Source organism: Amblyomma maculatum, chromosome 1, assembly GCF_055883805.1.
Source record: "Amblyomma maculatum isolate TAMU_Amacu chromosome 1, ASM5588380v1, whole genome shotgun sequence".
NCBI lineage: Eukaryota > Metazoa > Arthropoda > Arachnida > Ixodida > Ixodidae > Amblyomma > Amblyomma maculatum.
The window spans coordinates 28,594,859-28,618,094 of record NC_139344.1 but is presented as its reverse complement, the minus strand read 5'-3'; the positions used below and the strand labels follow the sequence as shown (position 1 = coordinate 28,618,094).

At 48.9% G+C, this 23,236-nt stretch overlaps 1 protein-coding gene across 4 annotated transcripts in view; it reads right to left on the bottom strand.

The window, feature by feature from the left end:
* Positions 1–23,236, bottom strand: part of LOC146202005 (voltage-dependent calcium channel type A subunit alpha-1-like) — a 489,246-nt gene that overhangs the window by 86,907 nt on the left and 379,103 nt on the right. For all 4 annotated transcript variants that reach the window (XM_084587895.1, XM_084587897.1, XM_084587896.1 and 1 more), the window contains exons 4-6: positions 10,224–10,444; positions 3,711–3,817; positions 1,475–1,614 (exon numbers count right to left, since the gene is read on the bottom strand). In XM_084587895.1, coding sequence (XP_084444021.1) covers positions 1,475–1,614; positions 3,711–3,817; positions 10,224–10,444 — 468 coding nt within the window. The remainder of the gene's footprint in view (positions 1–1,474; positions 1,615–3,710; positions 3,818–10,223; positions 10,445–23,236) is intronic.

Below are 23,236 nucleotides of genomic sequence, written 5' to 3'. Positions count from 1 at the left end.
TTCTCCGTCTGCTGCGCCGTTATATTCATTATCCTGAAAGAAGAACACGAGCGCATTCGCAGCGGAGGCACGGTTTTCGCGCCCTCTTCTTGCGAGGGGCGCTCAAGACTCCCTTCCACCAGTTTCGGAACATGTTAGTCCGATGGTTCGCCGCCTGGCGGTGCCCGCACTTCAAAGTTACTATACCGTTGCTCTTCAAGAGAGCAGTAGACAAGCTGTGGGCTAATAGCTGTGACATGTGGTTTATTAAACCTCAGCGTACACGTCCGTCATCCTCTACGGCGCTTGAAGGTTTTAGTAGCTTTCCTCATAACTGAGCGGAGATGTTAGCGGCGACGTGCGGGGAAGTCTCCATCAGATAAAATACACAAATTGCGGCTTGTCAAATCATGGCGTATTTGTCTCTTTTTCCGAACTACATTCCCGTTGGAAATGTGGAAATGTGAAGTTGGAAATGTACTTTAATTTACCTCCCTCTAACGGCAAGTATTGGGGCACTTCAGTCATGGCGACATGATACAGGCGAACACCTGAATGATATATCTTCCGCTAAAATCATAACGTTTTCAAGGTGAAATTGTGATGGAAATTACAATAAATAGACAAAAGCTGAGCAACCTACTGGGATGTGGGTTAATTTCTGCCACCGTTCATCACGTTGTCTTCACCTTGGACACTAGTTAGAATTCATAGCAATGAGAAACACTTTAACGCGTAATGCTAGGAGAGAACGCTTCGCTTCTAAAGTTAATTATCACACCTACAGCCTTTGCGACTCCTTGTAAGTGCAAGCTCCACGAAATAAACTGCTGAAAGAAGGCAGATTAATTGAGCTGCTGTTTGGGCTCATTTCGATGCTGATCCCCAAGGAAAACACTAGACGCCACGGAAGACAATCACAGGATCATAAATAGGATTTGCACACACCGGTAATACCAAAGAGCCTGGCCTGTTCATTTGTTTTGAGAGTGAATGTAGCGGTAAGCTTTTATCAAAGCGTGGATTTAATGTTTCACCACAGAGCCCCATAAGCCCACTTTTTTCTTTTTTGAGAGTAAGCAGTGTGTAGTCATTGTTTTTTTCTTTTTTTGCACGTTTGAATGGTGTATCAGGTGCTATCAAGCATTGCCCTGTCATAAATATATCCCTTGAACATCAATGCGTGCGTCTAAAAGAATGCAGTAAGAACGTTTAGTGAGCAACAGTTAAAATGTTAATAAGCTCTGCATCCTGCCTGTCAGTCTGAAGAAGAATTATACAGCCACAGAGCATCAGTAGCAAGCAAAGATGACCTCAACACACGCACACAAAAAAATAAGTAATAGTTAATTACGTTCATAATTCCAGATATACGTAAGTAACGACATGACCCCTTGCTTCGCTTGAGCATTTAATTCGTAATTTGTCTCTCTCCAACGCTAAAGACAAACAAAGAAATCTGACCACAGAACTTCTTGAGGAAGTTTCAACTTACCCCGTGACGACAACCACGAAGTCCATGATATTCCAAATGTTGCGGAGGTACGCTCCGCGATGCAGTATAAATCCTAAGGCTACAATTTTCAATAGGGCTTCTACGCAGAAGATACCTAGAAAGTAAGGCTCCGTTTTTTCCTGAAACGAGACAGACGAGAGAGTCGAACAATGCAACCGGAACAAGGCTTCAGTTTTTTTTTTTTTCATCCCATCAAGCAAAATGAGCGTTGAGACGACATAACAAGGAGGTCGTCGGGCGGAGCAGTTCGTCCCGTCTCATTTGTGTTCTGCCGTCCCAGCGCTGTTTTGTCCTGGTACAAATGAGGCTAGGTCAGCATAGCGACCAATTTGACAGGGGAATCGATGACGGCCTCTGTAAGGTTGTCCTCACCCGGGCACAAGGCTGCCGTCATTTTGCACACTACCCTTCACGGACAAGGTACACTGCATCCTTCAACCGCTGTCATCAAGCGTGCAAAAGAGGCCCAGCGCCCTTTCGAACCCACGCACGGGTCATATTTTCATTGACCAGCAGGTGAGCTCCAGAGGGGCCTTGTTACGCACTCATGGCAGACTTCGAGTTCCGAACTTTGGGCGGGGATTGGGAATTCTTGTCCACGCCCTTCCGGACTTCTTCAGTTTCAGGGTGCCGTAATGCCCCACTACACGGCTTCGAACAAACCGAGTGACTTAAGACTCTAGGCCAAAACCTGCACATTCCTCCATGAAGTGCAGTTCACTTCTTGCCAGGTTATTCTCGACTTGTACGCTAATTAATGACTTTGTCCTATAAGCCCCATAGCGGCCGCTCCCTGCTGAACCTTCCTCATACGCTCAGGCAGGAAAATCTGATCAGGTGATCTTAGTCCCGTTGGCCTGTTGGAGTGGTTTATGATATGTGCCGCGTCAAGGGATGAGCTATATGCATAGGACGGTTTATGGCAGAATAGTGAAATGGTACTGTTGTGACCGTGGTAGTCACTGTAGTCACGTGACCCCTGTGCTTCATGCCAGCTGCTCTGCAGCGAAGGGGTCGGGGCGTACCTCGTATCACTTCATTATTATGCCACAAGCAGTCCCACGCATAGAAGCGTTCATTGACACGGCACGGAGTCCGAACCGACGCGACAAGCCAAACGGCGCTGCGGTGTCCTGACAGCTTCCAACAACGTTGTCTGTGATAGCGACGGTTGTTGATGACTTCAGGAGCCGGTTTAGCTTCCAAGATGAAAATTCAGTGGTCACCCCATCACTATACGCCACCAGTTCTACCTCGTGGCGGATATCAATCAGCGGTTCACTGTCTACGCTGCTGTCCAGGATAGGGATTGCTGCGTAGACAGCGAGCCGCTGCTTGATACCGGCCATACCAAGGATTGTTGCCTTGTTTGTAGCATATGATGGCAGGCGAGCTTAGGTTACAGCTGCAAGACCTTATACATATATTAGGAAAGGAGGTCAGACTGTCCTTTCCTAAATGCTTCGCTGCACTTGGCAAAACAAGTACGCTTTACTCTTTAATCTGTGTAGATGCAGGGGAACCTTGATACATTGCCAGCTGAATTAAGTTTTCTAAGATAACATTCAAGAGTATCCCTCATGATTAAGTTCATCAGATGACAAGGTCACTAAATGCATCCTTTGGGGACTTCCCCTAGAGAAAAAGAAATAAAAAGAAGCCGCATCGTCTCCATGCCCCACATTTTCTTATAATCATCAATTGACGCCTTTCGGGGTAATTTGTTTTATATGTAGAAAACCGAGTCAGGTTCCATTTGTTGACACTGTTGGGTTGCACTACTTTATGCTAGCTTTATTTGATTGACTTCTTTTTTTCTAAGGTTAACAAGTGGCCCGTGGCAGCAGTAATAGTTGCAGCTCTGATGGAGGTGGGAGGGGAGGGGAATGTGGGGGAGGCGTTGGCTACCAGGATTGGACTGCGACGCCTCAAGCGCTACGCATTCCAGAATAGTGGCCAGAAAAATCGGAGCCTGGGTGCTTCAAGCTGAGCAGCCCAATTGACAGTTTATAGCGGCACTGATCTCACTGGCGACTAATAGGAAATATGAACCAAAGAGTAGCGGAAGAAGAATGCTGAATCTCACTGGCAGCTAGCTGCCAAATTGAATTTCCTTGATTCGATTAAGGGGCTTTGTAGTTTTCGGTAAACAGTACTGTAAAAAAAAGTAGGCGGCAGGATGAAAAAGAAAACAAGACAAAAGACGCTGCCTCACCAGCTTCTGGGCGAGCGGCGTCCGGTCGCCTTTGGGCAGGTGCTCTTCGAGCGCCAGCACGATGCAGTTGGCGATGATGGTGAGCAGCACGGCGTACTCGAGCGGAGTGCAGAGTGAGTCAAGGAAGAAAACATGGCACGGACACTTTGGGCAAAAATGGAATAGCTGTGATGGTGCAGTGGTTAGAGCGCTCGACTAGTGTGCCCAAGGATGCGGGATCGAATCCCAGCTGCAGCGGCCGCTTTTGAATGGAGGCGAAAAGCTACGCGCCAGTGTGGTGTACGATGGCAGCGCGCGTTAAAGTACCCCAGGTGGTCGTACTTTCCGTAGTCTTTCACTACGGCTATCTCATAGCCTGGGTCGCTTTCGGACGTTAAACCCCATAAACCAAACAATACTACGATAAGGTCCTGATTTCAGCTTTTATTTATCTCTTACGGCCAAAGTGTTCCTTAGCTTGCTCCGACAGGAAAGCCAAAAGCCGCTCCGGCGGCTTAGAACGTGCAGCTCCTCACATTCATTCGTGCTTTACGGAGGTGTTATGGCGGAGTTTCACCATGCATAGCGGAGCATATCATACGCGGTGTTCTGCGTTGTTCAGGCTAAAATGAAAACGGTATACGAGTAGCTATGATAGATACGCGAAGCTGTAGCAACGAGAGGGAAGCACATCTTGCCTATAGATGCCTCTCGCTTGCCCAATTTACTTGTTCGAAAAAAAAAAAATGCCCGAAGCGTGGCCTTGTGGTAGAGCATCCGCCTCGTGTTCGGGAGGTACCAGGTTCGATCCCTGGTGCCGCCGGGCACCCACCGGCTTTTCAATGGGTACAAGCTTTCCCCCGGTCTGGTGCTCGGCTCATTGGGGTGAAATGTTTGGGAAAGGGGTCACAGGTCTCAAATAGTTGCTCCGATGTAGCAGTGATCAGTTCCGCCATCGGACAACAATAGGTCCACCTTGCGCGGCAAAAACCCATTATGTGGCCCTGTTTTTTAGGACTGCTGTAGCTGAGGCTCTAAGGAAGCACTTCAGGTGAGGCTCAAAGGAAGTACCTTTGCAAGACAAACTGAACCACCTTTGCAGGCTGCGAGGTTCGAAACTGGGTTTGGGCCCACTGCCGAGGAGGGGCGCGCAGCGGGGTTTACGGAGCTTCTCCCAAACGCACACCCCTAGAAAAGCCGAGCGCCAGGCCGGGGGACGCTTGTACCCATTTTTACCGGTGGGTTTCGAACTAACCACCTCCCGCAGCCGAGACGGGCGCTGTAACCACTAGGCCACGGCTGCGGTCACTCTGCTCATAAACGAACAGATTTCTTGAGCATGGTCAGCTTTACTAAATAGCAGCTGCGCGAATATATCGCCCTTCGTTTCGGCTGCTATGTCATGGCCAGAATAATTAATACTTGGGCTCGTCTCACACAAGCGAACTTAAAGAACTTAAAGAATGAACTGTTTCTTACAGATTTATTCATTAAGGCTACCCGTTCAGACAGGCTTTGAGATAGTGATAGGACATCTGACTCATCATGTACAACAACCGTGTACACGCGTGCAGCGTAAGGGACATGCCGGAAATATTCACGCAGATTCAAGCGTTTTGTTTCTATAATTGTGCAACAAAGGCGCATCCACGTTAAGTCCTTCGTCAGATATAACCGAAGTCATTGATGAAACGCTTTTGTGCCGGGCCAGAGTCATTTTTGGGGCACTGGGAGGAAGCAGCCGATGCACTCAGTAGGCCGTATAAAAGCACAGTCGCCGGCAGCCAAAAACGTATACCTGCCCGCACCTTGAGAGACGTAATATGCGGACGCCGACTGTGCGAAATACGCCTACTTCACTTTCGGAACACTGTAGCAGGCTCGTTCACGACCTCGCGAACGAATTTTCAGCACTCATTCTCGAACAACCTTAGTCGAAGGTTGTCCCCAAATGGACTCGACATCGACGCCGAAGACAGCGGATTCTCAATCCGAAATTTCACCTAGTGTTTGCGAGGGGAACGACACTATTCCTAACCCCAGAGCAACCTCTATGTAACTTCCTCTTTTCAGAGGCAATAAACGTTATTAACCACCTCCACCCGAATGTCATGACCGCCAAAAAGAAACTGCACGAAATGCATTCCCAGTGATTGCCCACTTAGGTCCTGAGATTCTATGAAGGGTTTAGCTCCATCTCCCTATTCTTCCAATTCCATCTGGTTAGAGGGAATAGACTCCTACCTACGTAGCCATTCATTTAACGTTCGCAGAATGACGTGTGCTTTGACCTTGAGTGTTATCCAGGCCAACTGCGAAGTGCGGACCGATGCGGAGAAAAAACTGCCTCGAAAGGCAGACGCAAAACTGGATTCGCTAAAACCTGTTGGGTCGAACCGTTGGATACACTTCTGCATTTAAAAATTTCCCATGCAGCGCTGCAAGCTGCATACGTTGCAACGTATGCGGAAAGTGACTAGTTTCATCTGCCCGCGCAATGGTGATTCACACTACTCGGGAACTGCCACAACAGCACTCGCACTGCGTTGTTGGTAGCATTTGTATCAGAGAAGGCGCTACCAGTCAGCGACTAAACCGGAGTATTGATACCAGATGGCGCCACTTGCAACAGCAGTTGCTTCGCAAAAGTACAGGTGGTTTTGTCTACTTCCCTGGCACAAAAGAGAAATGCAAATATCATTATCTTTGTCGTCATTACTCTGTACGTCTGGCACAATCGTTCCAGCGTTCTAGCTTAAAAAAAAAGAAAGAGTCGGAGGACAAGATGACACGTCACAAAGTGTGCATGACTTTCGCAACGCGGGACAGGAACGTTCAAGTATATGAAAAGGCGTGTCCAACAATTCCCGGTCCCTTGCCTCATACTGCGAATATTTCTGACTGCTGAACTTGGCAGCGTCTATTATGGCATTCAGCTGCCATGCATGAAGACCAAGGAAGAAATTGCGTCCGCAAACGATGCCCGCGGGCTATGCGGTGTCAGTGCCATGAAATCCGCGCATTACAGCCAGCAGTACCTTGCTTAGCCATTCAAAAACACTTCCTTATTAGTGCAATAATGTAATATAAGCACTATGCCCTTTCCTTTGTTTTCTAATCGGAACTAAGAGAAGCCCAAAAAAGCGTCATTGCTTTTGCCAAACGCGGTCCGAGCTCCCGTTAAGATGGCCGCCGCTAGCTTCATCTCCTCTTGTTGGAGTGCATGTTTACACCTTATATTGACGCTGAGGGGAAGGACATATCATCATCATTACCACCCGTCATGTCTAGGACGTCCGTTTCGCTCCTCCACGTGCCTGGCGACTCCGTCGTACAGGGAAAACGAGAGGCTTAGCAATCGAGGGACCTGGCCAAGACCTGTTCGAAGAGAGTGGCCAGTGCCGTATGTAATCTACTCTACGATGCGCTACAATGGTCCTGCAGAACGTTTCATGTCTCCGCCTATTCCCAACGACAACGATAAGGTAGAGGGCAAATTTGTTTCGGAGATGGGAATGTTTGCCTTTAAGAAAGTCCGTTCATTTCGCTGCAGCGTTCAGGCTGTTAAATGTCAGATATCAATTTACATATGCGCCCCTAGCAGATAGCAGTGGATTTCACCTTGGATCTGCAGAATTATTGCTACGTTATTATCCTGACTAACCTCCGATAACGACCTCAAGAAGACGCCGCCTAAGAGTCGAGATGACGCCAAAAACGACATAAACACGGCTTTTGCACAGTTCACTGGAGGTCTGGGCTCCCACAACGGTTAGAAAGCGCGCCCTAGATGACATGGTAAGCGTACGCGCACTGTCCGGACCAGGGCCACGAAGCACGGAGCATGCGTTCATCTTGGCTGCAATGCGCGCAACCTTCGGACGCAGCGCAGACGGGCAAGCGTCGTCGATAACGTGCGGACGCTGCACTGACGTCACTTTTGCGCTCAGAAAAAAACTGCTGCTTGCTCTGGCACGACGCTATAGCGACGAGAAAAGCCTGCACCACTGCGGGAATAGGCCGGTTTGAGTAAGAAACCTGGACTACTGCCAAAGAAGTACGGGCGGGGAGCAGCTGCTCCGTCTGAGGCCCTCGCGATGCGTGGGCGCGAGTGACGGAAGTCTGGCCTGGGTTTCGGCCACGGCGCCGGCCCACTCATGCACTCTGGAGGCAAGCAGACGACCCTAACTCGAAGAAGAGAGCGGCCGGTTCATTGAAGGTGTTAGCCGTGCGTAAACTCAAGGCCAGCGCCAAAGGAGTGCACGGGAAGGCGGCAGCCGGTTGGGGAGCTGACCGGCCAACTTCCTTTTGTGCTCCGGGGGCCCGGTGTTTGTTGGGCCTTTCCCGAGGCGTTTCCCAATGGTGCATCGAGTAGGCGCCGCGCCGGAAGATGGCGCCATGCAGCGTCCGCGGCCCCCGAAAACGATCGATGGCGCGGCAGGGGTTGTTTCTGGCAGCAGCCCAGCAGGGCCGCTTCTTGGGACGGGCAGGCCCCCGTCTTGCAGGGCCCCACCAACACTCCCCTTTACCCACTACCAGTGCTGCTAGCCGCTCTGTCGGGTGCGATTCCACGCTTCGCGCGAGCGTGCAGCCACGGCGTCGGTCACTCCGACCGCCACAATTACAACCTAGAAATATTTCCGGTGGGTGAAGCCGCCTAAGCGGACAGGGCATCGACTTTCGTCTGCCTCGCCCGGTTGCGCCTGGCTTGTCGCAGAGCCCGGCACTTCCCTTGGGCCAGCCTCCCACTCCCCTTTTCCCTTTACAAGATTTGCCGCTGAGCCCACAGCGCATCGTTCATCTCTCTTTTTCAATGGCGCCAGCAGGGAGACCATGCGACGTGTACGTTGCGGCGGGAAACATCACCGCGACGGATCATTTTGCCTATGAGCGAATTATTTGTTTACATACGCCTACTTGCGTCGAACTTTAATGTAAGCAGTGTGTTCGGGACTGTCGCGCTACATATTTGCAATGCGAGTGTTCGCTGGAGCGTCCGCTGTCAAGATACCAGACCAATGAGACTTTTGCACGGCCACGATCAACGATTTTCACAGTCTCGGATAATTGCGCGGGTACCATGCAGGCTCAGGGCCCGGAATAAAATATTTGCTCCTTCAACAAGCAAAACAAACAACGAACTCTATTTCCTATCTGCAGCACGTGCACCCTGTCATGGGCTGCCGAAGAAAGCGGGGCTGAAATCATCTTAAGTGATCGACACGAGGCGAGTAAACCATCTGCAGTCGAATAGAACTCAAGAACGCCGCGGCAGCACGCCTTTAAAGGCCTACTGTCCACCCTCCGGTCGAAAATATTTTCTTCCCCGGTGACTGTGAGGCTTCGCCCCCAGAACGCAAGACCGCAAAATGTTTTTGAAACGAGTAATTAATAACGCAGTTACAGCCACCGCAATCACTCGATTCTGTCCTGCTTCTCTCCTACCGTTCCCTCGCAAAGGTTTTCCACTCTCCTGTTCGGTCTTATAGCTTCCGCAAGACAAATTCCCCATCCTTCTCCGTGTTTGGCGGTAGGTCGGGCGTGGTACTCTGCGTGCGCGAAAACGAAACGGGCGAGGGAGCTCGCGCCGCTGCATTTATGACATTCAGTCCGGCCGTGGCGAGGAAAAAACGCGCAGCGAGCGGCGCACACAATTAGTCGTGTACGCCCATCCTTCACCCGTCAGTCAGAGAGACGGACCAATGGATGTCGTTGTCTTCTGACGTCAGCCACGCGACCCGACGGGCCAGCGTAGAGAAAGGGGAAGCTGGTTACCCAAAGGAGAGGATGAGAGCGCTTTGATTTGTATTTTCGCTGCTTTGCGGCGCGCGTATCACTGTAGCATTTTGAACAGATAATCTCCGGTACCTGATCGAAACATGGGGCTCCTTTTCTTGAAAAGTCATACCCTGGACAGTGGCCCTTTAAGAGGCGGCCCTTGAGCTTATGGCGTTGACCGGTTCTTCTGACGTCGCAGTTAATAAACTAGCGTGAAAACGCGGACGAATTGCAGCTGCGTCCATGAAATGGGATTAACAGTGACTTCATGATCTGTCCATGCTATTGGCCGGAGGGCTTCCCCTGAGTAATCTCTTGCCATTACATTCTAGAATTGTATCCGACTGTAAGCATTGACATATATTAAATCATGATTGAAATAACTTTTGCGACGTATCTGAAACAGAGCTTGAGCAGGGTCGTAGAAAACTTTTTTGTCAAGTATTGCTTTTTCTTGACCTAACAAACAGGCGCATCTTTTGCTCCTCAGCCTGTCGAGCTGCCAGACTGATCCTCTCTTCTGCTCTAAAAAGGTCGGTGTAGACCGGCAAATCACCGCAGTGCAGCTACCTCCGATACCTGAAGTTGTCTTCGATTGGGCTTGGAGCGTTCGGAAGAGGCGCTGGCATGTTCACCAGGAGTAATCCGTTCGACAGCGAAGCAGTAGTGCGCAGCACACTCAAACGCGCGCCACGATGAGCTTCCACCACTGCGCACTGCGCGCACAGGCACTGGCCGCTAGAGACAAAGGATATGGCCACTCGATGAAGAACTTGGTGTATCGTCGCAGCAGGTTGTCCTCGGAGAGGAGGAAGAGCGAGGAAGGCCCCCTGGCCCGCGGGTCGATGCCCTTGCGCCTGGCCATGCCGGGCTCGGTCCTCAGGGCGCCGCTCCCATGGCCGCCCAGCACGCCGCTCGTCTCCGGGGCCCTCAACAGGCCGCGCTCACCGCCGCTTTCCGCCGACAGCGCCGACAGCCTGCGCAGAAACCATCAACGCGGATGCTGCTTCAGGGGCCCGCATTACACATACCAGGGTGCAAGCGCTTGCTGAAGCAAATTCCCCCCTTTCCCCAACGCTGGCTGCTCATCGCGGGTGAGGGGCCCTATAAACATGTTTTGAAACTGGCCAGCGGCACATGAAGAAGCCGTTTGGCCCTAAGCCACAGTGGCGCAAGATGAAAGCGCTCTCCGATGAAGCGGGAGCCAATTCCGCAAGCTATTGTCGCGCGAGGCTATCCACGAAAGCCCTCGGCAATTTTTAGCACCGTGTAAACTAATCTGGAATCAATCAATCAATCAATCAATCAATCAATCAATCAATCAATCAATCAATCAATCAATAAATCAATCATTCAATCAATCAGCAATCAATCAATCAATCAATCAATCGAACAAACAACCAATCAATAAATCAATCAATGAATCAATCAATCAATCAGATCATTATAGGTGTTTTTAAATGCTGCACTTCATTAAAACTTAGCATTAGCTGACAAACATAACACTTTCCATTATAAAGAGACAAAAGGAAAAACAAAACAAAAAAAGCAAAACCAAATCAATCTTTGCGAGAGAAATGCGCTGTGCATAGCTCCTACTGGCCACACTGCCCACTGTTTCCAACTTTTTCTTGCGCATTAGTAGGAACGTTGGCTGCCGTGAAGAGTAAATGGGTGGACACTTCCGCTTTCTTTATCCCGATGAGTAGCAAGGAAGAGCCCACTTTCCAGAATTGTGTGCTGCAGCGTCTGCCACACGCTGTGCCATACGTTCCATACACTCTCACCAGAGGCGATGTCTGCTATACCAAATTCTTCAAGCAATGAACCTATGCAGTAACAACTTCAGCATGCGTCGACGTAGACTGCAACGTCCGTCAATAGTATAAATAGCGCGTTAGCATATACATATAGCGTTTGCTCGTACGTGCTTCCGAACATCAATTTCGCTCCCAAGATGAAGCAAATTCTGTAGCCGCTTGTCGTCGAGCTATTGGAGGAAGCAAAACTATGAGAGAATGCCATATGACAGTTCTGTGAAGCTTGTCATAATGAATATAACAGAGGAAAGCACTCCTGTCGAGCAGCTATGCGCTCATATGCGGTACCGACGCGCATGTCTTGCAAGGCTATCGCCGGTGAGCAAATGTGTGATCACTGCGGGAGCTGAATAACGGCCTGCCTGGAGAGCACCGTTGTTCCGGCTGCCCGGACAAGCCGCCGATGCTATTTAGCTGGAACGTGCACGGGTAGCGGCAGGATGTGTAGCGACGGTCCATCACCGCTGCAGAAGCAGCACTTGGCGTGAGTGGCTGTGACACCAGCAGCCCCTTCGCTTGTATCGCTTTCGGCATCTCGTTGTTTTACTAGGTCCGAACAGCGCCGCACGATAATGTGACAGCCGTGAGGCTCCGTGGTGCTGTTCAGTGGTGTGTGTACGTTGTCGTGGCGCCTGCGGCCCCATTTGAACGCCGAGAACAGAGAGTAATTTTGCGCTGTTATCTGGCCACTGCTTGATTACCTGCCCCGTCGCTTTTCTGATCGGGTACTTTGCATGAGGCGCTCCGTCGTCCGCACCGTATTCCACTGGCAAACTTTAGCAGGCAACATAGATTAGGGTTGTTGTCGGTTTTTGTGTGTGTTTTTCTTGGAAGTGGAGGGGGGGGGGGGGGGGGGCGTAATAAACCTTGTCTTAGCTGTCCTGGCTTGCAGCGCGTTATTCGCCGGGCGAAACCATAGACCTAGAGCTCCTCTAACGACAGAGGTTCCCTCGGAGCCCAGGTATGCGGGGTTATACTTTGATAACTTTACGGGATGCGCGGATAATCGGGACAGGCGCAGTCAGCCGGCTCACGGTCAAAGTGTGGCGGTGACTATATGATTACGTGCCTCTTGGTTCAGTCCAGAAAGCTGAACGACTAAGCGGAGGTGTGTTTGGTGGAGGAACGAATAAGACTGTTTTGCTGGAGGGAAAGGAACATGAAAGCGCAAATCCTTTCTCAGAAAATCAAGAGTACAGAAACTGCTTAACTTATACGGTGGCGGATGGAGACGTGGAACATCGGTGTACACATTTCAGAAAATTTCCCAACTTCCTTAACTCCCTTACAGCCTTTTTTTTTTTTTATCTCCACGAAGATAGCTTGTGGGCGCCAGCTAAGCAATTTTGAACAAATGCAGTGAGCGTTTTTTTGACGGTAAAAATGTTCCTGGTATCGGTTTTTTATGACCGCGAGCAGCGGCCTTCTTAGCGAACCTTCGTCCTATTTTTGGGATAACTCCGCCCATGGCCACCTAGCTGCCCACCGCAGAACCCTTCGCAACTGCAGAGGCAACGCGAAAGAGCATAGGGAATGCCCTCGAGCACAATGCAGCCATTCTGGCACCGGCGCGCTCCGACTGTGGCTTCGCGGTATTCTAAACGAGGCGAGAACTGGCCGGCGCCGGCGTTCATTATGCAGGACCACACTTGAAAAGGAGCCCCCTTCCGCAGAGAGAATTCTCTGTGCGCCTGGCACGCTTCGCGCTGACAGATGCGACACAGTTTCCAGAAGGTCGGCCGAATAAGCGCACGTGCGCGCGTATGAAGCACGCGCAAAAAAGTGACGCTGTTTAACTTCGGTAAGGGCGGCGAGATGCCCCGCGAGCTTTCGCCCAACTCGAGCACGAGAGAAAAGAATCCAGAGCGACAGATAAACCAGAAGCATGCGCTCTGGAGAGAACCTTTCACTTCTTTTAGTGTCGTCATCGGTAAGAAAGTACAGAAGCATGAAAGTCTTGGGCTCATCTTATTATGTTTACGAAGCCATCAGGAACGAAAAAGCTGGGCGGTATTAAGGCTTCATCCGGGGAAGCCCGATTGCAGCATTTGAAAAGGACGGGCTCCTTTTGGGAGGACGTCGATGTGCCTTCTATAGGAATTTTGCACGGAAGCTCTCTGAATAAAAACGTGTTATTAAGGCTGATCTCTAGTGCCGTAAAGGAAAAAAAAAATCATTACAATGTTTCCTTCTTCGCCACTGACGCGATCATTCGGCATGTAATACCTTCGTGAACAGACCGCCGCTAAGGGTGACATACTCAATGGAGAAATCGTTAAGTAAGATTTATACAATGCAGCGAGCCGTTCGCAAATCAGCGTTTCTAGATGCGGCTGTCTTGCTTTCATCCACACTATACGCCCTGAAATGAATTATATTTCGGTTGGAAAGCAAGTTTTCCGGCATATGTTGAAGGTCGCATACACAAGAACGTAACAGGCACATTTGTTTCAAAGGAACTGTAAAAGTAATCGTCCAGCCTCGCCTTGTATCCAGAATATCATTCGACCATATCAAGATCTTAAGATGAAAATATAGTAGTTGTAAATATTGGCTGATGGACAAGGTTCATGGTTATTCACAGGTTAGCGGCTACATTTCCTTCACCTCTAACTTATTCCTCCTCAGCGCGAAATATTTAGACCAACACCGCATTTCCAAACGTATGAGGCGCTTGGTTACACTGTAGGTCATAAAGTTTCTCATGTATACCAGGAGGCAAAACTGCTACCTTGGCACTTCATCCGTCAAAGACAGGCCAGGAAGATAAAGTTTCGCCTTTGACTTAATGTTGGGTCGGAATCGGGGTTTGCATCTCTATTATGCTACCTTTACAATACAACTTTGCTATTTCAGCACGAGCTGAAGCATTCACTCCCCCATGCTGTATTTTTGAAATAACAGAAAATCACTCTATTAGAGCAATTTATTTTACACAGTACTGAGAGCATCGTGGCTGCATTGGCTAGACCTCGTGACATGGCCGTTATTCCTCTGCAGAATCCTCATTTTCTGTCCAGCACTAGCTGAGCCAAATACGAAACTTCATCCTCCCAGTATGCTTTTGGTGGATGAAGCGTATTTAAGAAACTCGCAGAGACGATGTTGCCTCTTCTTCTTGCAGGTAAAGTTGAGAAACTCTATGCCGGGGGCGGCCAGAGGCATTGTTTCACACCACGGTGCGCGGTTCGCTTTTTTCTGTTTATCATTTACTAGTTTGAAAACCCTTTTTCATGAAGAGGTGTCTAGACTGCATAGTTTGAACGAATGTATTAATGAGCGAATGTAGCGTACGGGGAAGCATGCGGATTTCACGAGAAGCCTGGGCGGTTCGTAGAAACACTCAGATAATAAAAAGTCTTTTGGCAGTACGTGTCTGCCTTCACAAAGCGCATTTATCGTGGAGTTTTAGAAAGATAACTTCAACATAAAGTTTTATACTTTGTCACAATTTTCTTTAAGGCACTCGTTAACTGCGAACGATCCGTTGTCTCCACGAATACGCAGTGAAGAAAGGAAATATTCTTTTTTTTTTTATCGTTTAGTTTACGTTTGTTATCATGGGGTCGGACTCACGCCCGGTACTATCGGCCCAGCTTACTGCAACTCTCTGGTATCGCTATTATTTCATAATACGCCGCCTTTGAAATGGCGTTCCATAGTTTCAAAATCAGTTCTAGGATGTACACTCAGCTTTTCTTTACGAAGAGACATCAAAGATGCACTGCGAGATCAGGAAACTGCTTTAAAAAAATGAGGGGGACCCTTAAGTCTGCCGTCAGGGGTATGAGGCGATAGCGTTACACACACATGGGAGACATTTTTTACTTTAATAATTTGTTTCTTTTTTCTTTCCTTCTTATTTTTTTTTTTTTTTTACACTGCTACATAGCATCAGCAAACAGTAGCTTTCCATTCTGAGCAGTTTGACACTTTTGAATGCCTTTATAATATTTTCAATTATTTAAATTATTATTTGGTCAATTACGCACTTTACGTTTTATTAATTAGCATCATGAAACATTTGCTTTTCATTCGGAGCATTCTGACACGTTGTGACTCCCTCTCTTTTTCCCAATTTATTTCTATTTCTTTTCTTTTTTAATTTCTTCAATTCATCCAGGGCCCCGCCGCGGTGGTGCAGTGGTAAGACGCCCGACTACCGTGCCGGAGTTCCCGGGTTCGATACCTACCGCCGGCGGATGCGTTTCGATGGAGGCGAAACGGAGTGGTGTTTGCGTGCTGTGCGATGTCAGCGCAGGTTAAAGATCCCCAGGTGGTCGAAATTACTCCGTAGGCCTCCACTAAGGCTCCTCTTTTTCTCTTTCTACTTTCTCGCCCAACTTCCTCCCTTTTCTAACGTAGCGGTTCAGGTGTATACATAACAAGGGTGACAAATACAGCGCCTTTCCTTTCCTGTAAATCAATTATTATTATTAATTCATCCAGGCATCAATTAATCACAGTGGTTATTAATTCGTAGTCGCCTATCACACACTAATGCATCATCAATCCATAAAACAACAAATTACATTGATACGATCTTTTTTTTTTTACGCAGCCCCCGATTATTTCCGACACGCGGCGCCGACTACTACGCAGACGCTCTTTTTGTCACCTGTATTCTTAGGTGATGTAACTTCGACTTCCACGCTCAAAGTTGGAGGGGGGGGGGGGGGGGGGTACTGGAATGCAGATAATAACAGATGTGGTTACAAAAATGGAAGAAAGATAGGAGCCCGCATACCATCAACCGTCGGATACTTCTCAGTAGTAAAATTCCAACAAGAAAAGATAATCCCGTTTTAAACGCAGCAGCAGTGTTGTTGGTAATGATCTGAAATCAACATTTGAACTTAATATCCGACTTTACAATTCGCCCGTTCTCTGAGAGCTTTGAATTTTTCGTCGAATGTGGAAACAATTACAAAGGAGGGACGAGTGCTTTAAGAAGCAGATAAAATTTGTAGCTCAAAAAAGCAGAACGCCCGAAGATTTCTAGCTGACACGCAGGTCTCTTCACCATAAAGCCTGACGCCCGCTGTCGTTCACGCACCTTTTACGAGACACGGGCCGGGAATTGTATATACACCGTACCCGCCATAACTCCGTATACAACCCTATAGGAGAAAATAAGCCTGCCGCAAGTTACGTTCTTGAAGAAATAAAAAAAAACAAAACAAAACAAAACAGGTATACTCAACATGCCCTATGACATAGCTCTAACTAGGAAAGCAGTTAATGGATAATCAAAAGCACTCTCCAGCTTGAAAGCGCGTTAGGCAATCGGGCAAAGGCCTAAAGGCACAGCCATCGAGCCCAATCATCCCGAGCAGACACAGAAAACCATAATAGAAAGACAATAACAGAAAGCAGTTAACGCACGCACGCACGCACACGCACACGCACACGCACACACACACACACACACACACACACACACACACACACACACACACACACACACACACACACACACACACACACACACACACACACACACACACACACACACACACACACACACACACACACACACACACACACACACACACACACACACACAACACACACACACACACACACACACACACACACACACACACACACACACACACACACACACACACACACACACACACACACACACACACACACACACACACACACATATTTGTTTGGTCTTCCTTTAATTATTCGTAAATTTGTTCCAATCTCGCCAAAACAAAGTTCTTCTCAGCAAATGCGTTCATTGCCGGGGCCCGAAACAGTCGAATGATCGGAGCAGTGCTTTACCTTTGCCTTTTCAGCGCTTGTAATCTGTGTCACAGGGCCTTGTTATGGGGCTTGTGAGAATCAGTTTGCAAGGATGCTGTTGAACCTTAACCATTCATCAATTTTTCCCTGGAAACATATATTGCATTGAGGGAATTATTTTATTTTTGGTGGCCATACGGTTTAATTTTCCCGAAGATTTTCACGTAGCACTCCGGTAAAGCCACACTCATTTGGCTAAATTCGTCTTGTTGAAAAGCCCTTGCTTCTCCACTTGAGTGCAACCATGGAATCCTGCCTACCATTCTACACACTTCCCAACGACCGGCAATATCATCTCGTGTGTAAACGCTGAATGCATTTAGACACCCGCAGAAAATTGCTGGCGGAGACATCTTATTCATAATGCCTGTAGCTGCGTGCGGAAGGAATCTGCGAATAAGCGCTATTAAGAGCATTTTGCCGCGTTTTCACCCGTTATTAGACCGTTAGCTTTTAAGGCGAATTCTTCCGGCGTATACGCGTAATAGTCGGGGCTGTCAACGTCAAGTGTTTGCCCGTTGGTTTCTGAAGAAAAAAAAAAAGACAAGACGCAGAAACTGTCTCGCTTCTCCGAGGGCGCCTCGACAACGCCGGGAGGTAAGTGAAGAAAAATGAACAAAAAGAAGAAAGAAAGAAGAGAGAAAGAGGCTTCTTATTTGAGTACTTCGGGATATATTTCGAGTACCCGGAGGTTATTTTGTGTACTCGGCATCGTACAGCACACAGCCCTATTTTGGCCCGGCCGGAGCGTCGAATAACAGCAGAAAGCGACGTGCGCGACGAAGGAGACGCGCCTGGTTCATGACGTTGTCTACATTATGGTCTTCCTATTTCACTCCTTCCTTGATCCCTTCCAAGCACTGTCGATGTGTCCATCCATGCAGACACTACTACTGCGGTGAAAGGTCTTCTTGCGTAACGTTAGCTGGTAGACCGAGGCTCCCCCTTGACCATTGATTCTTTTAGTTTACGTCCTCGCTACTTATAGGTCACCGAACGCGGCCCCGCAGTACAAGGACACTCGTATTCCGAGGTTTACCATGAGTGGTAGTGTCGCAGCACCGTTCTGGGTATGCCACAAAGTTGCTTCCTTCGGTCATTATGCTGTGCAATAGGGCGCTGCTGTCGGATTAGGAGACTTCACTGAAGGTTGCCGGAGAACAATGATATTTCTGTGACAGTTCCAGAACTGCCATGTGTTGGTGAAACTTGTTTCAGTCGCATGTAGGAGTGGCTCTGGAGAAGAACGCGGAGCCTAAACGAGAGACCACGACTCGCAAGCGGGAAGAGGTGCAAGCGGGGCAATGAGCCAAAACCATACGTAAGGCGCATGCGTACCCCAAGGTTTGCAGCTCTAAGCTATACCCGTGGAAAACGGCAAATCCTTGTATGCAGGCCAGCAGAGTAGAAGCCACCCGCGAATGACGATACGATCCACAAATTCATCATCTGCCCGCGGTATGAATGCATCCATCATAACCGCGCCAGGCGGACTACCTAACCCTAAATCCCAAATGCATAGTTAAGAAAACCACAGTGGGAAGCCTGTTGCGTTCGTCACCGACACTACCACGAACGGGCAATCGGCTAATCGCCATACAAATTCCTATGCATGTCGCTTCCTCGGCGCGTATCCTTATTTTCGCTGGAAACGACGAAACGACACGGCAGACTTTCCTACGAAAAAAAGGCGTAAAATGGAATGTAGCAAAGATGTTTCGACGTTCGGTTTTCGCTTTTTGCCCATCACGTGACAACATTACGATGGATGGGAAATTGTGATGTCGTTTTACAACGCACGAGTGACGAAACAAAATTGAAGCCGCTTAAGCTCCTCCGTTAAGGGTATGCATGAAGCGACAACGTTAATTGGTCCTTACAAATGTTCCACTTGTCGACGCAGATAGGGACACTGATCCATCTATCACAATCATACGGAAGACCGCACGACACGCATATAAATGCGACAGCATAGCGTATCCGCGAGTCCGTTACAGGGTGGGCGCTTTCCATAACGCGTGACGGCTCTGCTTCTGGTTCTATGGCCACACGAGAGGTTATCACGGCCGCATAAAGCCCACTCCAGCTGCCGCCGTCGCCGCGTGCCTCCACCGATCGTGTGGCAAGTGACGTCCGACCTCGCGTCGCCCACTCAGTGACCTCTGATTGAAACAGGGGATTTTGCGCTCACTCCTCCGACGACGGAAACGACCCTGATCTTCTGCGGCACGGGAATCTTGCGCCAGTGCGTAAAACATAGCCGGTGCTGCTGAGCCTCAATTGGTGGATTCTGGCGCAAGCCGCAAGGTGGCGAGGAATGATCTGGAGTCGGGAATGCGAACTCGATCGTGGAGAGTAAAAATCGGCGTAAGGTCCCTCTGCTCCGCGAAGGGAGCCACGTTTTTGGACCTTGCCACCTATTTTCTCGATGCTTTTGCGCGTACTCTCTAGTTTTCCTCAATGTCGCATCTGCGATTGGCGAATTGCGCCTATATGGTGCCGCCCACGTGTACGATACAGTTCATTTTGTGACGTGGTGATGACGATGCCGAAGAAAACGAACGGAGAGACTTGTGCCGCACTGAAATGAATTGTTTATTGAGCTGAGTTGCGCCCGCAAAAGAATGAAGAAAAATGGTGCCGGCGATAGCTTGAATCGCGCTCCTCGGTCGTCGAATTGTACGAATGCCTGTTGCACTTGGCAGCGCTCAATATAAAGTCGGCAAAGAGACGTCAAGGTGAACACGCGTAAGATTACCCCAGCTACCTGCAACATTGCGGAAACGGACGCGAGCGGCTGGAATCATTCGAGATACACCTCGGCGCATCTTGCGCTACAAAGAAAGTGATAGAGCCGCTTCTCGGCGGTACTCAGCATGAACATAGTTGATATTTTCACATGTACAAATCTGTACCATGAATATTGTGTATTTTATTTTTCATTGTACTGTCCTATGCATGGTAGGCCACCATGCCCTGCCTTGTACATTCGGGCACCTGGGCCTCGTCAAGCTGACATGACAGCTTTTAGTCCAGGTGACCCTTCAGAAGCTTTCTGAAAAATAAAATTGAATTGAATTGAATTGAATTGAACAAAACCATTCCGTGCGTTACAATCACAGTGGTAAGGCCGCGTTGGGGCAGCTGTTGAAAGCAACAGCAAATCAAGCTTTCATTGGTTCGTGGTTCAGTAAATGCGCCAGACACGTCCGCACCGTAGCTGATTGAGCTAGTGGTTGTACAAATTAACCACCACTGAGTGGAATAAACGCTTGCTTTAAAACCGTATTGCAATAATGGTACAAAAGTATGGTAAAACGTTTTTTTTTTTTTTTTTTTTAAGTCAACTTACAAGTTTTGGCCCTTTTTGGGAGCGCTCGCAAGTGGTAACTAGTAAAGAGTTTTAAGGAGGAAACCGGCAGGAAATGGTTATATAATTTCTTCTCTATTATTTCAAATTCATTTTCAAATTTGCGCTTGTGAGCGAGCCAATACTCCTACTCGGGTACGCTGGTTGCGTTCCGATAGGCGGATTCCACCGATACAGCTTACTGGGTGTACGCGACCCAAACTAAAATACATGCTCCGCCACAGTGGCGCAGTAATAAGGCGCTCGACAGTTGCACCCAAGGATACGGGGTAGATTCCAGGCCGCGGCGGTCGCTTTTCGGTGGAGGCGAAAAGCAAGGCGCCCGTGTGCTGTGGTCGAAATTTCTGGAGCCTTCCACTACGGCATCTCTAATAACCCGAGTAGCTTTCAGCAGTTACGGCTCATAAACCATAGAAATATAAAATACACGAGTGGTCGATCAAGTCGTAAACAGTAAAAATGTCTATAGATGGACCTTCGTTCAGAGTGGTCCGCAGCTACAGAGGAGCACTGGAACAAGGTGAAAGCGGCGTCCAACCCGACCACTCAATCCCCAGCCTGCCGTCAAACGTAATGGGAGCAAGCATCAGATTTCACGTCCCAACTCCACAAGTTTGCATAAGCGAGTAGAACCTATCAGGCCTCGTCTTGTTCATTAAACGCTGCTCGAGTCGTCTCGACGCTTTATTGGATGCGATAGAGTGGCTGGTCGTAGGAGCTGTATTTTGAGGCATTCGGCAGGAATCAGCATAATCTAAAAACCAAGATACTCTGTTTAGCCTCTCCATGCAATACCTCGAACCGCTCGACGTTCCGAAAGGAGCTTTTCCAAGAACAGTGCAGAGTTGGCTTGAGCACGTCTGCTTTGTTGGGAAGTGATTTCAGGGTTGTAAATGATAGCGGACTGGATTAACTCGATACAAGGGATAGGCTGACCCGCTGGACATCCCAGATAACGCTCCACTTAATCCCATTTATGCATAAGAATTAGGTCAGTCGGATGTATGTGAGGGAACAAGGGGCCTGTTTTCGGCTAGCACTCCCGCGCCTCTGAGTTCGAATCACGGTTGCCCTGACCCGCAACAACGAGCTCACGAAAACCGCGATCAAACAATTTTGTGACCTCGCTCAGCCCGATGCCAGTTAGCTCCATGCTGACTCAATCCACTCTTGCTCATGCACACAAGCTTTTAATACGATCGTTGTTTATTCACGGGGGAAAATAATGCGCATGTAAGTCACTTACACAGACGGCCCATATCTTTGTGTGGGCCAGGCTTGGCCCTTAGTGTTAACACACCCGAATGAAATGCACGCCGGACGTACGGTATTCCGAAGATTTGGTAGTGAGAGCCCTCCCACGGGTAGCACAGAGCCTCGACTTCTTTGTGCTAGGCAACCAGTGACATTGGTACCATACGATCCATTAAAAGCGCCGACAAGAAGAGCAAGTGGTCTGAAAATAGCCTGGAAGCCGAGATCCGGACAGGAGAGAGCGGAGAGCTGAAAGCCGAGATTGAGAGCTAGCAGATTAATCGTCGCAAAAACTGAGCCGAGGTGACGACGGATTACTTAGACAGCAAAATATGTCTCCTCTTCCTTCTCCTGCTCCCGCCGTAAGGTAGACTGCCAGACAAGGCATGACGAGCGACGAAAGCCGACGCCGCTCACAGCCGAATTCTGATAAGTCATGGACCCAACAAACGGCAAATGGGACAACAGCTTCAACCTTTATTCAGGGCGTCTATAAAGTTGTTTTGCCGGTTTATCGCTGTACCAGCACATTTTAGAACACGAAAGGCTTTAAACTGTCATTTTCGGCAAGCTCAGACTAACATATTGGTGGATCATGAAGAAACAGAAGCCAAAATCTACACGACATCTTGCCGGAAAGCGTACGGAATATACTGACTGAACTAGGCAATGATCTAGTTAAGAAGTCAGCATAAGCCAGCGGCTGGACGACGGTAACCTCACGCTCTCGCTTCCAACTCTTACGTGCTCGTTCCAGTACGGCCTTCCTTGCATGGACTTCATTGGAAATGAAGGTTCGGAAAGTTGGAGGTCCGCTTTATATGTGCTGTCGCCAACGCTTTTCTCGTCACCTTGGTTCTGCTACACCGCCGATCGACTTCTCACCTGACGACAAAATGAGCTCGGTCTAACCTACGCCAATATCGAGCCTCTCGAGCACGAAGCCCGGACATACTCCGAATCACCCGTGGCACTGCGGTACGGCCGGTGCATGCGAAATCAGCGCCCGCTGGTTTTTCGGTTTGATATTTCGTTTCTCCGATTGCCCGCAGGCGGAAGAGTTCCCTCTCGCCAAGAACCTCGCTTCCACGTTGAAGCCACACGCCTGGCTAATGGAGAGTAAGGCACATCGCAAACCTAGGAGCGGAATAGCAAGGCCCGATGGCAATAAACATCTCGCGACTCTCTAGTCAGCAATAGCACCCTTCGTGTATGAGCCCGATGCAGAGCCGATAGTGAATAGGAGAGAGCGATAAACGGGAAAGCCGGAAAAAAAGCTCGAGCTTTTATTTTTTTTCTCTTCTTTCTATCTGTCCCACCTGGGTCGTGCCGTGGCCATAGTGCTCGACTACTGTGCCCAAGGATGCGGGATCGAATCCCGGCCTCGGCTGCCGCTTTTCGATGGAGGCGAAACGTAAGGCGCCCGTGTGCTGTGCGATGTCAGTGCACGTTAAAGAACCCCAGTTGGTCGAAATTTCCGGAGTCCTTAGCTTGGCCAAAAAGCTTGG